At 39.9% G+C, this 16,104-nt stretch overlaps 1 protein-coding gene across 1 annotated transcript in view; it reads right to left on the bottom strand.

The window, feature by feature from the left end:
- Positions 1-9,451: 9,451 nt before the first annotated feature.
- The window catches only part of LOC103178072 (MOB kinase activator 3B), a 77,674-nt gene continuing 71,021 nt past the window's right edge, over positions 9,452-16,104 (bottom strand). The window contains exon 5 of the mRNA XM_007892579.2: positions 9,452-9,754. Within this exon, the coding sequence (XP_007890770.1) occupies positions 9,725-9,754 (30 nt within the window). The 3' untranslated portion in view covers positions 9,452-9,724. The remainder of the gene's footprint in view (positions 9,755-16,104) is intronic.

Here is a 16,104-nt window from a genome sequence, read left to right as displayed (position 1 = left end):
GATGTTAGGAAATAGCAGAATGCACCAGCGGTTTCTGTCAGTTGTTTCTTATTCAGCAATGCACAAGCCAAATGGTTTCTATATACAAATATCTTACTATGCAAATAGCTATTGAACGCCAAATGGCAAGACATGTGAAGACTGTCTGCTGATTGGGAAATAACTTGGGTTATACAGTATATATAGTGCTGCTCTGTGATAAGAATAATCCGATTGAATTGAAAGAGCAAGGTCCTAATACTTCAGTTTAGCCCCTACTGAATTCAAGGCAATTTTGAAAATAAAACTCCACACAAGTAATTCCGCTCCTGTTCATTCATATTGGCCAACTATTTAGCTTAAAAAACTTAGAAAGGTCTTTGAACACCAAACAACAATATCTCCAGCAATTAATTGCTGTGGTTGTTGCATTCAACAGGGATTACATCACTACATTTCAGCCAGATTGACCCCAAAGGATTATGCACCTTCTTTAATGTCTACATCTTACTTAACCATCAGATAAGTCTGCTCTGTTGCATTAGTTGATTAGTGGTAATATAGCATTAATCTAGAGGTGTCTAGAAATCTACGAATGACGCAGTACTGATGCTACTTTTATTTCTGAGTGTAAAGTATCCTTATAATAGGATTTTAACAGTAAGTCTAAACATAATATGCCTATTGGCTTGTAAGCCCAAATACACCGATTCAAACTCAATGCTCCATGAAGCAGATTCACAGTTGTAGGCTAAATGCTGTTCTGCTCTGCACTCTCAGTGAATTTGTTCCTGTGCACTTATCAGTGAACTTAATGTAATTTTAAAATAAAGTTAAACAGCATTATGAATATGAAATCAAATAACAATTTCAAAATTGCATTGTTTCTGTTTCAGAAGCACACAGGGACAAAATATCAGCAAGCTTACCAATCATCAAGAAGCGTGTTTATTCACTTCACTCAATTCACTGCATGTAACAATCAGAGCGGAACGACCCTCGCTGTTTCCTAGTTAGCTCCAGCTGTTGATATCTACCTGTTGATTTGATACACATTTGTTTTCTTCCAGGATTTCATGGCCCATAGACTCAGGTTGGAGGGTGTTAGCTCTTACTGGCAATCATATTAATGGGTTTTGGTTATGAACAGAAAGAAGGAGGATTGGGTTCCACTGTTACAGTCATTTTATAGTTTACAAGATAAGATTGTAAACCCAGGAAAGCAGTCAATGAGAGCATCCTTTCCAAACTGATATCACTGGTTATGAAGTCATGGTCATGATGGGCCTTCATAACCAGTTCACTAAAGGAACGGGAGCAGAAGGAAGTAGGAAGATCAAAATAAGCATTCTTTATCCTTAATTCCTTTGTGATTTTGTGAGAGTACATCCCTATTGCAAGGAACTGTGCCATTTCCTTACAACATACAAGGTCACTGCACAATATAGTAAATCCTTTGAGTTGTCCTCCTGATGTGAAAGGAGCTAAATTAAATAAGGGTTATTAAAATTGGAATACAGTTGATGCTTAGGACTGTTCCATTGGCTGCTTGTCTTAGTGAAATAAAACACTCGATAAATGGATCGATTCCAGAATGATTTAGCACCTACAAACATTTACATGGAGAGTTGCAGTCTGGTTCTGGCTTGAGTCCAACCTGTTTAGCACCATTCATTTCATTGTGAATTGATATGTTGTGAGATTTTACGGGGGGAAAAATTATAACATTTGATATAGCTTTCATGTCGGGAAGACATCCCAAAGCCCTTCATAGGATTTAGTGTAAAGTGCAGTGATCTGTGTGTTTTGTGGGTGTAGATGCTTAAAGTATTATTTAAGGATATGGGGAGCAATTGTCCATGCAGGGGAAAAACATTATGGACTTAATAATAATAATAATCCTTGCATTTGATATAGCGCTTTTCATGTCTTCTTGAAGTCTCAAAGCGCTTCACAGAATAATAATAATCCTTGCATTTGATACAGCTCTTTTCATGTCTTCTAGAAGTCTCAAAGCGCTTCACAGAATAATAATAATCCTTGCATTTGATATAGCGCTTTTCACGTCGGGAGGACGTCCCAAAGCGCTTCACAGAACACACTGTAAAGTGAATTGACTGTATATTTGTGGGCGAACGTGGCAGCCAATTGCGCACAGCAATGTCCCACAAACAGTCGTAGATTGAAAATGACCAATTTATTATTGTTTTTGGCTTTGGAGGGATTATTATTAGGCGTGTGGAGTAAGGAAACTTGCCCTAGGTTTTGTCCTGCCTGGAATTGAACCCAAGTGTCTCGCTTGATGTGCAAAGTAGCCCCATCCTGTCCAGTAACATTCTCTGTAATTAATCTGTACCATCATGGACATAGTGAGGAAATCCAGCTTTAACAAGTCATAGCTTCAAAGCAAAGATGATTTTACTTTTGGATTTTTGGCAGGAACTGTCATTTTATTAGTGTTTTTTTCATATTAATATTATTATTCCCAGCTTCAAACCTCTACCTGGGGATGATTATGAGGTTGTAAAGAAGTCTTGGCAGGAACTTGAGAGAACTGGCACACATCTGTGCATATTTATTTGCCAAATGATATTTGGCACATCACACACAGCATACACACGCTTACTAAAGTGATGGCAATTTAAGGATTATACTTGAAGGATGAGTAATAAAAATAGATTTGCCAATGATTCTCTCTGGTCCATACATTTCTGTGTCTGTAATTTATGGCAGTCTTGTTTATGCTTCTGACTGCATCAGGTGTAACTGAGAAATGTCCATCAAGCAGATGTAGGTTCACACTGTAACTGGTGAGCTCCTTGTCTCAATAGGGCCATTAACTTCAGATATGCCAAGGTGACAGGACAATAGGTCACAATTTCACAGCTGTGAAGGTTATGTTTAGGACAGATATCAAAGTGTGCTTCTTTCAACAGAGAAAGGGGTTACCATGAAGGGTGTTTGAGACCAGGAAACAGCTTGATCCTGGAAATGTGAATGCAATTGGGTGTGTATTCTGGAAATATGAGATTGAATGGGCTAAAGGACCACGTAATTTCTCTTGTGATCTCTTCTCATTTTGATGCCTCTGTGCATAATGATAATGACCCACCAGTTCTTGCACACAATTCCAGTGTTGCCAAACCTCCAAGATTTCAAACATCAGGACGTTGCAAAGAAACAAAATTTATTTCCTACCTAAAATGGACAAACAAAACCAGGTGCAAGTTGCTGACCGTAAGTGAGGAAGAAAATGACATACAAAATGGAGCAGACCAGAGTTCAGTTTCAGTGTAGATTTTATTTAAGGAGAACTTTGGAAAGCAATTAAAGTAAAACTTCTCCATCAACACCCCAATTAAACACATGTTCATGAACACTTAATCAACTATCAGCAGGATCAGAAGTAAAAATAATAAATCCTGACATTCTATGTTGGTGACAGCATAGACACATATTTGTTCTTACCCCAATGTTTATCAAAACTAAAATATAATCTAAAGGTGTCACCACTAAATGAAAGAAAAGTCAAATTCTTAACTTAAATGATACATGAAAAATCTTGGCTGGTTTATAACTCTTTCGCAATTTGCCAAAATCAAGCATTTGAAATGATTTCTAGTACAGAACCGAGTCATGTACCACTGCATTTTATTCTAAAATAATAATAATCATTATCTCAAATTCCAATTCTCAAAATAAGTAAAACTTCATGTATTTTTGTTGCACAATTGTAGCAGGACATTGACATACATTGATGTTAAGCTTCTGATAACCATTTACAGATCAAACATTTTTAAAACACTCCTTCATCTCTGGAAACCAACTAGACTTGGCTTTCTCAAATCAATTTGAATTAAATCACAATACCTTCAAGTACCCTGGTACAAACCAAAAAATGATGATATTGATGATAACAGATTTTCTCTGTGTAAACAGATTTTTACACAAGTACAATAAATAGCAATAAACTGGATGAATAAGGCAGTACAGCAAATGTTTGAAATCATTCACGACTGCTTAGCAAAAAATAGAATGTGCCCAAAGTGTATTCTCATGTTTATTGATTAAAGAATGAGATCTACTCCACGATGTTCACTAAAAATTTGATCTTATTCTTTCAATTGTAAATAAGTAATGAAAAGAATGTTACATTTGGTTGGAAGCTGGATGGCTGCTAGATGGTCCAGTGGCCACTTCTGCCTCAAACCTTTGCACTGTTCGATGATCAGTGCCTTACAGATCTCAATACTTCTGAGAGATGAAAATTGGTTCAAATCAGATTGCCATTTGATAGTTCTTTTGAAAAGCATATAAGATTGTTTCACAGTGATATTACGCATAACAGATCTGAACTACACATGTAACAATTGCAGACTTCTGCAGCAATTATAATGGACCAATATTTCATTTTAATAATGTACTTTATTGTATAGTGTGTGTGAAATATGTTTATTGTATAGTAAGTGTGAAAATGCTTCGACAAACTGGGATTCAGGCAATCAATGTTGACATCACTGCTCCTTGGCTAATCAAACATTTAATTTAAAACGTTCCTTGTAGTTTTTGAATCACTTACAACCAAGTTCCATGCAAGTGCTATAAAAATGGAGCTGCAGCTTAGGTCAGCCATTTGGGCTGCCTACTTCACACTGGAAACTAGCTGTTTTCTGCATTAAAAATGAACTTTCGTGCATGATTTAAAAGGAATACCAGCAACACATAACAGAAGGTGCAACTTGCACTTCACATCTGAGATGTATATTCTCTCAAAACTGTAAAGGATTGACAGGTTGATCAAACCCAATTCTTATGCCTCCTGTGCCTAGTTTCCACCATCCCTTCACCAAAACTGTAAAAAGCTTCATATTATTGGGGGACAATGATGAAGAGTGGCACAAGTAGCTGTCTCTGTGTAGTTAGTTCCAGGTTTATAAATCCTCACATCCCTATTCTGAACACACAGCGTGATACGTGATGCTCAACAAGAGACAGCTTGCCCAAGTGAGAGCTCAAGGGCAAAAATATATTTGAGGTCAAGAATGCAGTTTCAACCTGGAGTCTCAAAGGACCATAAATATTGAATCTATTTTCTTAGTATTTTGGAATGTTCTGAATTTAACAAATTCTTAAATACATTTTAAAGTTACAAGTTTCTTTTAAAAACTGCAGAAAACCAACTTCAAAGGTTAAGCCTGAATTCAACAATTTACCAAATTCTGCATGCTTCGTAATGCTATCGTAAACGGGTAAATTTCTCCCCAGGAATTCAATATTTACAATCCTTTGCAAACCAGATTGCATCTGTCATTAAGTCCCCTATTTCACTGCTGCTGCAATGCATTTTCTGGTTATAAGGTCTGTATACTTAGTAAGATTTTACTTGCTAAAATGAGATATTTTTGATCATAAACTAAATGCCATGTAATTAGGTAGGCCAGAGCAGAACATCTAGATTTGACTTAATCAATGCTCTTATGAACTGGATTATACAGGTCATTAAGCAGAACTGGAGTGGAGTATAAGCACCAGCCAGATTTTATGGGCTCTATTTCTGAACCGTACTTTCTATGAATCTAGGAACAGATGAACCTTGTGATATATGCACAAATAAGCTATTAACGTGCATTTGGTACATTAATAGCCTAGGTTCATCTGCCACATTCGACGTAGTCCACCACGCCATCCTCCTCCACTGCCTCTCCTCCCTGATCCACCTTAGTGGACCCACATTCACATGGTTCGAGTCCTATAATAATAATAATCCTTGCATTTGATATAGCGCTTTTCACGTCGGGAGGACGTCCCAAAGCGCTTCACAGAACACACTGTAAAGTGAATTGACTGTATATTTGTGGGCGAACGCGGCAGCCAATTGGCACAGCAATGTCCCACAAACAGTCGTAGATTGAAAATGACCAATTTAATTATTGTTTTGGTTTTTTTTTTGAGGGATTATTATTAGGCTCTGTGTGGAGTAAGGAAACTTGCCCAAGGTTTCGCCCTCTGCCTGGAATTGAACTCAGGTCTCTCGCTTGCAAAGCGAGTGCTCTAACCACTGAGCTACAGGACTCTAACCACTGAGCTACAGGTCCTAATTAACCAAATGCTTCCACTTCATCTCGGCAAATGGTTTCTCCTCCCACCTCCACCCGGTCACCTGCGGGGTACCCCAGGGCTCCATTCTTGGCCCTCTTCTTTTCCTTATCTATATGCTCCCTCTTGGCAATATCATCCGCAGACACGGGGTAAACTTCCACATGTATGAGGATGACACACAAATCTACTTTGCCTCCTCTAGTACCAACTCTAGGTCCGCTGATGTTCTAACAGCTTGTCTGGCAGACATCAAGGCCTGGATGAGTGTAAACTTCCTGCAGCTGAATGTGGACAAGACAGAAGCCATACTCCTTGTCAATGTGTTCACTCCTGTGGATCTGAACTCCTCAAACCTCCCTGGGCTCTCCCTCACACTCACCAAACCAGTGCACAACCTAGGCATCCGGTTTGACCCCCAGCTGTCCTTCCTCCCTCACATCCAGTCTCTGACCAGGACCGCCTTCCTCCACCTCTGTCACATCGCCCACCTCCAACCGTACCTTACACCAAAGGCAGCCGAAACCCTCGTGCATGTGTTTGTCACCTCCCATCTGGATTACTCAAACGCACTCCTCGCTGGTCTCCTCAGCTCTACTATTCAAAAAATCCAGCTCATTCAGAACTCTGCTGCCCACATACTGATCCAGACCAAACCCACATCTCACCAGTTCTGGACAGGCTCCACTGGCTCCCCATCACCGAACGGATTGACTTCAAGATCCTCGCACTCATGTTCAAATCCCTTCACCCTCTGGCACCTCCCTACCTCTCCAACCTCCTCACTCGCCAAACCACCACCCGGTGCCTCCGCTTGACTGGCACCAGCCTCCTGCTCGTCCCTCGCACCCTCCGCCCCACCATTGGAGGTCGTGTTTTCAGCGACTACGCCCCCAAACTGTGGAAAATTCTCCCTCAATCCCTCCACCTTGCCCCATCTCTCTCTTTCAAGTCCCGCCTGAAAACTTTCCTTTTCAACTGTGCTTATGGTCATCTGCCCCCCTGGCCCTCTCCAGTACTGTTAAGCACTCTGAGATGCTACCTTGCGTGGAGGGTGCTATGTAAGTGCAAGTTGTTGTTGGTAGTATGAGTAAATCCTGTTCTTTGAGTTAGTTAATTATTCAGCATTCTTTGACAAGTGATATGCTTTAGATTGACAGTCCTCTCCACTCCATTCATTTCCAGCCTACCAGAGTGGTAGTGCGTAAGGTTCAGGTACACCAGTCTCCATATGGGAGATATTTTACACTGCACACTAAAATAGCGATCTCGTCATGTCTACAATAGCATTTCCCATTGGAATAAATTGGTGAAAATGTGACTATCTTGATTGATCAGCGTAAATTGGGGTAAAAAGTACCAATTGGGAGCAAGGTTCACTCCCCAAATGGGAGGGCAACAGCACTCTGGGCACAAACGGCCACAGATGGACATCTCAGCTTAGGGTTTGTGACCCGTTCCCTCTTGTTTGAGGCATGACCTCTTGCCTGAAGAGGGGAGAACAAAGCAAATAACTGAAACTGAAACCAATCCACCTGAGAATGGGGCCACAGTTTCCCACAACTTGAGTGTGTCAAGTCTAGCTGCTGTGTAGAGAATAAGATGCATCCCTACAGAGAAAGTGAGTCTTTAGAGAGCAAGTCAGCCTGGATCACTCATCACTTTCTAGTAAGGCTAGCTCAACTGTAACGTGGACAGGTGATGCCTGGCAGTTACAGCTTGGTTGCCCACCAGTTAGGACAGGCCAATGCTACATGTCAGGAAGGGGGAGAAGAGAAAAGGGTGGCAAAGGGTAATTTATTTCCTTTTAATTATGAAAAAAAACATTCAAATGTTTTATCAAAACTGCTAATACAGTTAAATCCAGACATTTAAATGCCCAAATGAGAGTTCAGTATTCATAGACTTTTGACCATTGGCAACAGATCATGGAATTGAATGGGGTTCAAAGGGCTGTGAGGAACTGAAACTGTATGAATAAGCTTTCATTGTATCAATGTATCATTCAGTGATTTAAATGCTGCAATCACTGACTTGTACCTTTGCATTATCTGGAAACACGTTAACCGGGACTTTTGGTGGGAATAATAATCCTGTTTACAAACTGGTCCCTGTTCACCTTTTAATGTTACTTCAGAAATAAAACACAGGCTGACAAGTTGCCTGAAAGTAAACCCCAACGTTTAAACAAGTTAATTGTCATGAATTTAAAATTGCTGGGAATTAATTAGCGCTGGAGATAGTTCCAGAATAGTTTTGTGTTCATCTGATTGTGGGGGTGGAACATTTTCATATGTTTTTATATCCAGAGTCAGTATTGAGCACTCCTGCAGAAAGCTCCTTTGGTTCTCCCTCAACAATGGCCCAAACTCAAGCAACGAGTCCCCAAATCTCCATGGTGTTAGATTTAAGAGCCTGGTCTTAACATTTAAGATTGTGTGGAATTGTGGAAAAGTGTTAAATTCAGTCTTAATTTGTATTAATTCATATTTCTGCAGTTTCCAGGAAACAAGCTCCCATATTAAACCTGAATTTAGACTGGTTTCTAAAATTCGGCACAATCTTTTTTTAGGACAATGGTTTTCAGACCAAGACCATTCGCTCTAGGAATTTCTCAGAAATGTGCCAGTGTGACATTTCTGTTTTACACACCCTATTTCCAGAATGATTTAGATTGACAACAACTGGCAAATCTGGGCTGTTTTGCAAAGTAAAGATTAAAGGGAAGTGTTCATTCTATCAGCTTCCAATGGATTTAAAGCCATCTTCCAAAGGTGAGATTGCACTCTATCACCCAGTCCTCTCTTGCTCCACACATTTCCCATCACAAGACAAACTGCCCATTAACAGATCTCCATTAAATAACAAGATTACGGATCCAGAAATGGTGGAGCAAAATTGAGATTGCCCTACTATTTAGCTAATTCCCAGGAAGCAAACCTCAGCAGCTCAGACGTAGACACAGAGTTTAATTGGTGCCTGAGAACCAGCTCCACCGGTGGATCTATTCTTTAACCAATCCTGATGAAACTGGCACAAGCCTGTTGTTCATTTAAGGCAAGTGCAAGAGTATAATGAAGCTAGGGATTTGCAACCAAAAAATAGATGTGATCACAACTTAAAAAAAAGACAATTGGATCCAGTGGAATGGAAATTGAGAATGAAAAGGTGCAGAACTGGATCAAAATGGGACTTTGAGGCTGGATTTTCCGCCTCAGAGTTCTTCAGAATGAACAATAAGCGCTCCAAGACGCTGTCCAGCGCAAAGGGCGCTATATAAATGCAAGTTATTGTTCTTGTTGTATTTCAGAGCTTGATTGCACCTCAGTCAGAAAGGTACAAAGCTGTTTTCAGACACTTCTCTTAGTCTCTATCTTGGACCTTGCTTAATCAAAAAGAGATGAATCATGTAAATATAGACAATTTTTTTTGTAATATTTGTGCTGCTTAATGTTCACATTTACGACCAGTGAAACGCAGAAGAAATACTTATTGGCGGCCGTCACTGAACAAAATTCTGTCTTTGACCCTCTCGATTGTGGGGTCATGGAGACGAGCAGAGAGCAGATATATTTGCTGCGTGCGGGTACTCAATAGAGTCTGCAGGTAACTGGACTATTCGTAACATCTTCTTTTGTGGAGCAGTACTTCAGTGGCATATTCGTGCTGTCATCTCTTTCTGTACACAGACAGGGGAGAAAGAGAGTATGTTAGTTTTTTGAAAGTTTGTATCTTCCCAGCTTCAAGCTAACCAAGGCTTCCTGCTGTGACTGGAACATCTTGGGAGTTAACGAACTGTGGAAGACTGATGTACTGTAAATTAAAGAGTCTGTCAGGTGAATAACTTGTGGCACTTTACAATCGAGCTATCTCAGCATTTAGCTGTACAGTAATATAATACAACCACGGTCACCGTGGCAACCAAATAAATTTTCTGAAAATAACGATTGCTGCGGTTCCCAATACTCGCCTCGCAAATTGGAGAGTAATGACACAATAAGCTGTGCGGGCTGTGATCAACCAAGATTTATCTTATAGTAAACCTACACCGACAGGACTAACTGACAGGAATTCCCACTAGGTGTAGTGCTTTGCCCTCACATCTAGTTTGGGGGAATGATTGTGCAGAAGTGTACCGTCTACAGGCATCATGTTAATAGCCTGGCCTGTCACAGTTATTTTGTCACATTTCTGGACTGTTCAATCCCAATAGTTAAGATTATTTTTTTATCTAAACGATACAGGGCTAGAGCTCATGTTTACTCGTATGTTTTGAACAATCCTGGATATGAAATGATTTAATCACTTGCTTTTTCACTGATATTAACACCATGGTTCAAATCACTTCCTAGTAGATTGTGGAGTTCTATGCTTCTTCCTTCTTCCTTTCTACAGGGTGTCCATAAAATCCTCTTACCTCATTACAAAATAGCTATGAGATATGAGACTATGGAGGAGATGAAACAAGTCGTGAAACATGCATTTCACCTCGTCACTCTATCCATGTTGTGGAAGATGTTGCACCGAACATGGCGAAAGATTATTATCTGCCATGAAAATGATGGCATTCACGCTGATCCTCTGGATGTCTAAATACAGTTAAGCACTTATACTGAATACAATTAATTAGTTTTAAATACAATTGTCATTATTCTTCCACATGTTTCAGTTGGTGGTTCAGTGCACAGAGAGAGCGGAGAAAAAAAGTAACAAGACTTTGTGGACATCCTGTAGATCGTCACCAGGGCAAAGGCTCCTCTGTGAATGCTCGGAGATTGGCATTTCATCCAAGTGGATGGGCCATGGCTACGCTGAGCTGGATCAATGCGTTCCAGTGAAGTGCATCCACTAGATGCAGGACATAGTCTGTTTACCAGGTTAATGGAAGCCTTTCTTCTTTCTTTTACATTATTTTGAAGACATTCTTCTCCCTCTCTGTAGCCTCCTGTGCTACTCACTTTTCCCAGCTGAACAGGACCACTGCCAATTTGCACATAGAAGAGTCGAGTGATTCAATCTTCTTTCTGTGGGGAAGTCGCTGGTCTCTACATGGTGTCTCCTCACTGCACCGCTATGGCCTGTATTCCACTATTCCGAGACCTAATCTGCTGTAGCTCTAACGTGCTGTAGCTGCACTCTGCAATGCACAGGTAGCGCAGTGAGTCAATGCGCCAAGTTGATAGTTCTGTGGGCATCCACTTTATCTGACATAAATAGAGCCTATCCACTTTGATGAAATAGCAGTCGGGTGTCCTATAGTTGGTTCAATTTATGAATTGGCTTACATATTGGTTATGCAGTGTTTGCAGGAACATATTTTACTACCTGAAATCTTATTCACATGGGTAAGGAGCATCATCCTTGATGGCAGGGGCACCCTGATTTGATTGAGTGATGAATTGGATCTATTTGGCACTTCGAGGGATACCATTCCCCACCCTATCAGCCCTCTTGTATCAGCCCTTTTTGGAGGAGGGAAGCTACTGTGATATGTAGAGGATGTATAATGTTGTGCAGGGTGTCATGAAGTTTGTTTGGCAGAAGCAGCCTTAGGCAGAGGCTGTATGAAAATTACACTTGTGCACCTCCAGAGCGTGCCAGTGGGTGGAGCTAAAACCATCTCCAATATTTTTCACAACACAATTTTTCTTCCCTTTTTTAAAAATGCATTTGTGATTTTTGTTAAGGTACTGAATAAAGATAAGTTCAACAGACCATGTGGCTGTGTACAGAATTTTAAATAATTAATATTTGTGTTTGGATATTGCAATTAATGCGATTTCATTTGATGAAAGCAGCAGTCTTCCCAGGGAAAATGTTCAGCAAAATTTTTTTTGTTTCTTTGCAAATTCTACAAGATATTTGTTGTCAATTGTATTGTTGCCCATACTGGTATCTCCTAAAGTGATGCAGATATTAAATCAGCTTTCTGTATTTTCTAAAATTCTTTCCTGAAATCGCTTCATCTCTCCCTTTTCCTCTGTTTTCAAATGCACCACGAAAACCCCTTTGACAATGTTTTCAAGCTTCTTCGCTGTCCCAGCTTGGGCTCCGATTCAAGTCATTGTAAAGTCCTTTGGCCAATCTCCCAAAGTGAAAGGTGTTACATCAATACAAATCGTTATCGACTTGTCTACGTTACATCTGCTCTGGTCTTTCCAAAGGAAAAAAAATGACAAACCACTAGGTTAATTTGACTTTCTGTAAGAAATATATTTCTGGGATTGTGGGGGCGTTTAGTATCTTTGCCTTATGCCTAAGAAGTGATTTGCATTTGTTTGCAACCTGAACACTACAATTTGGCTGCATAGATTTTCTACATAAGTGGAATTCAGAATTCAGATAAGACTTTTGTCATAATTCTTCAACTCTTTGTTTAAAGAGCCACGGACTGTGAGATCATGATCCTCTCAAGCGGTAGTCCATTAGTTTTGATGCTTGGCTTGCAAAGTCAGACAAATGAAGTTAATGAGTGCTCAAAGGTTTTGTCCAAACCATATCCTCGGGAGTGACTGTGCCAAAGGTTATGAAACTATATCGTGAAACAGATTAGGAACAAAGTGTTCCTTAAAACTAACTTGCCTCAGCCCCGAATCTAACTGATACAAGGTGGAGGGATAAAAGAACTTGCAAAGGATGAGATGAGAGAATAAAGAACGCAGCACTAGAGCATTATCTGACCACAGTTGCAGCAACAAATAAAGGGATGGGTAACTGGGACCTTTCAAATCACAGTCTCCTCCCATATAATGCTGGACACAAAGCCTCTGCGGAGATGTCATGAATTTGTTTAACAGGTTTAATTACCAAGGGCATTATTCTGTGTTGCCCCAGTTTAAGAAACATCCATTGGGAAACTTCCAAGTCTTTCTTTATTGTTGCTTTGTATGCTCTGCAATACAATGTCTTGTAACATGCTGAAAACTATAATCTTGGGTTACATCTGTTCTTAGTGCCTCAAAAGCCAAAATGCACGTAAAACACACACCTGTTCACTGAGAAATTCCATCACTTCTTTGATGGGTAAGATCTGATTGATGTAATTGCAGAGAAGAACAGCCAAAAGAGAAAATTATACCCACTACAGACTGAATCAAATAGAGCTTCCAAACCTTGAAGTTGAACTGCAGTCTTACGTCAGAGGAATACGGTTCCAAACTTAATGCAGACCCAGTTTCTCTTTGTCTTTTTAATTGACAGCTTTGGTGGGTTAACGGTTGATGCTGTTGAGTCCAAAGATTGTGGGTTCAAACCCTTCACTTGGTTTTCAGTGCAGGCTGATACTCCCATGCAGTGCTGTGGGTGCACTTCATTATTGGAGGTGCCATCCTTCCAATGAGATATTAAACCAAGGTCCCATCTGCACAATCAGGTGGATGCCAAAAATGTCATGGCACTATTCGAAGGGAAGGAAGATGCTGCCTGTGTCCAAGCCAACAATTCTCCAGATAAATTGATCATTCACTTCATGGCTGTCTGTAGGAACCTTGCTGGCTGCTACATTTGCTTGGACAATTTCAGCAAAACCTGTCAGCACTTACTTGGGAAGCCTTTTGTGAGATGTTTTAATAGGATAATGTGCTATAAAAACTCTGTTGTTAGATTCTACATTGATATTTGCAGAAAATCAATTTTGGCAGCAATTGTTGAATTCGTTTTTAAAAGGTTCACCAACTTTGAGAAAAACAGAATGGGAAACGTTACTTCATTGAGGTGCCAGAGACCAATAAATCAGGATAAAAACAATGAAGTCACCCACAAATTATACAATCTGTTTGCAAACCAATGGAAAGTGAAGCCATTTAATAATAATCCTTGCATTTGATGTAGCGTCTTATCACGTCATTGAGACATGTCAAAGTGTTTCACAGAATATACTGTAAATTGTAGTGACTATATTTTGTGGGCAAATTGAGGCAGCCAATTGTATACTGCAGTCTCCTACAAACAGTAATGGATTGAATGACTAAATTATTATTATTTTATTAAGGGATTATTCCCTTGAAAAGCAATCCGCCAATCGACCAACAACTGGGTTCCTACTTACTGCTAGGTAAACAGAGGAATATGGAGTAAGGTAAATTGCTAAGGTTTCACCCTGCCTGGGAATCAAATCCAGGTCCTCTCACTTGGAGGCGAGTGCTCTAACCACTAAGCTACAGGACTCCACTCCATTCCCACAAAGTTGGTGTCCAATTAAAAGATTGAAAGGATATGCAGCACTCCAAACAGTTCATACTTTGAAAAACAACCCAAATGTTTTTTGTTTGAAATTGAAACATACGTTGCCTCATTAGAAAGTCTGTCAGTGCTTCAAGAGAGTTAGCCAGCTGCCTTTCCACAGATATGCTCTTCAGATCTGCCATTTGGTTCATAAGTGGGTCTTGTTGAATTCAGAGACACACTTTCCTGAAATCTGCAGAAAGACTACAGTGCTTGAAACGGTCAAACCTGCTGTTGGTCTCGATATGAACTGTAGAGTTCGACACCGTGTTCTCCCCCCCCCCCCCCCCCACCCATCCGACACTGTTCTATCCCACTTCCTTGTATATCCCACAATATTCCAAACAGCCATAAAATAAATGATCAACTTTATCTGGGGGATTGTTGGCCAGGACACCAGGAGAAAATCCCTTCTCTTTTTGATTAGTGACATAATAATAATAATAATACTTGCATTTGATATAGCGCTTTTCACGTCTTCTCAACGTCTCAAAGCGATTCACAGAATATGCTGTAAAGTGAATTGACTGTATATTTGTGGACGAAACGCGGCAGCCAATTGCGCACAGCAGAGTCCCACAAACAGTCGTGGATTGAATATTGTTTTTGTTGTGGAGCTTTATGGCATGGGAGCTTTATGGTCTACCTGAACAGGGGATAGGACCTTGGTTTAACATCTCATCTGAAGAATAGGAAAACAGGAAGAGGCCAATCAAGCCATAGAGTCTGATCCACAATTCCTAATTGGTACACTATAAAATTCAACTGCAAGTTAAACACCATTATGCCTTAGCTGGGTTGTTACCTCCAGAGCAAAGACAGTGATAAAACAACAACAACTTGTATTTATATAGCGCCCTATAAGTTATAAGCTGGTATTAAGGTCTGGCAGCTCTGCTGCATTTATTACTTAGAGCAATAAAATGATGCTGTAAACATATTCCTCTCGGCTTAAAGCTAGGGGCAAACTCACACATCCCAGCTCTCACAGCCTTCCCCCTCCAGCCCCCACCAGTGAGAAGAGGGAGTAGCCACAGAGTGCTTCACAACATTTACTTCTGTGGTCTCAGACCCATTTTGCTCATTAGCACCATTCGTATGTAGAATGGAACTATTACAAAATGTTACTAAATATTTACATTTAGGGTCTAATACGTAGTGATTTCTAATTAGCTTTACTAATAAAACTAATTGGAGGGGGGAGGTAACTATGCAAAAAACTCATTATGCTTTGATGCTTACATGTCTACAAACCACACTGAGAACTGCATTAAGTATTGCTTTCTAATTGTCGACTATGGAGTATTCTTTCCCCGGGAGACACACCCTGCTTACCTAATGGGTAAGACATATAGGTTGGACACAGAGCCTGAAAGGTATCCAGTGACTCCCAGGAACTTCACTCCAATGTGAAGTATTTTAGAAACCAAGTTCCTGAGGGTCAGTATGATGAGTATTATTTGCCCTCTGGTTACTGGACACTCACATTCCTTATTAAGAAGTCCCATTAAAAATCACTGCAGATTAAATCTCATTGTTTACTGTCTTTCTGATTTTGAGCATCAGAAGTTGGTTGTTCGAATGATACAAATTTAGGAATTAATGTATTTTGTTTCTCTTTAAAGAAAACTGCAGGCAGTTTTAATGTGGGTCTTTTATATAAAAGCAATTCAACGCATAGTCTAAAATTTACATTCTAAAATTGCACAAGGAAAACATTATACGGTTTATAGATATTTTAAGAATGAAATTGGGTGTAATGGATCATCCTGAGTGAATTGCAAGGTGGTAATTGAAATAAGGAAT

Source organism: Callorhinchus milii, unplaced genomic scaffold, assembly GCF_018977255.1.
Source record: "Callorhinchus milii isolate IMCB2004 unplaced genomic scaffold, IMCB_Cmil_1.0 Scaffold1, whole genome shotgun sequence".
Taxonomy (NCBI): Eukaryota; Metazoa; Chordata; class Chondrichthyes; order Chimaeriformes; family Callorhinchidae; genus Callorhinchus; species Callorhinchus milii.
Note: the sequence above shows the minus strand (reverse complement) of the source record. Positions and strands in the feature narration are given on the sequence as shown.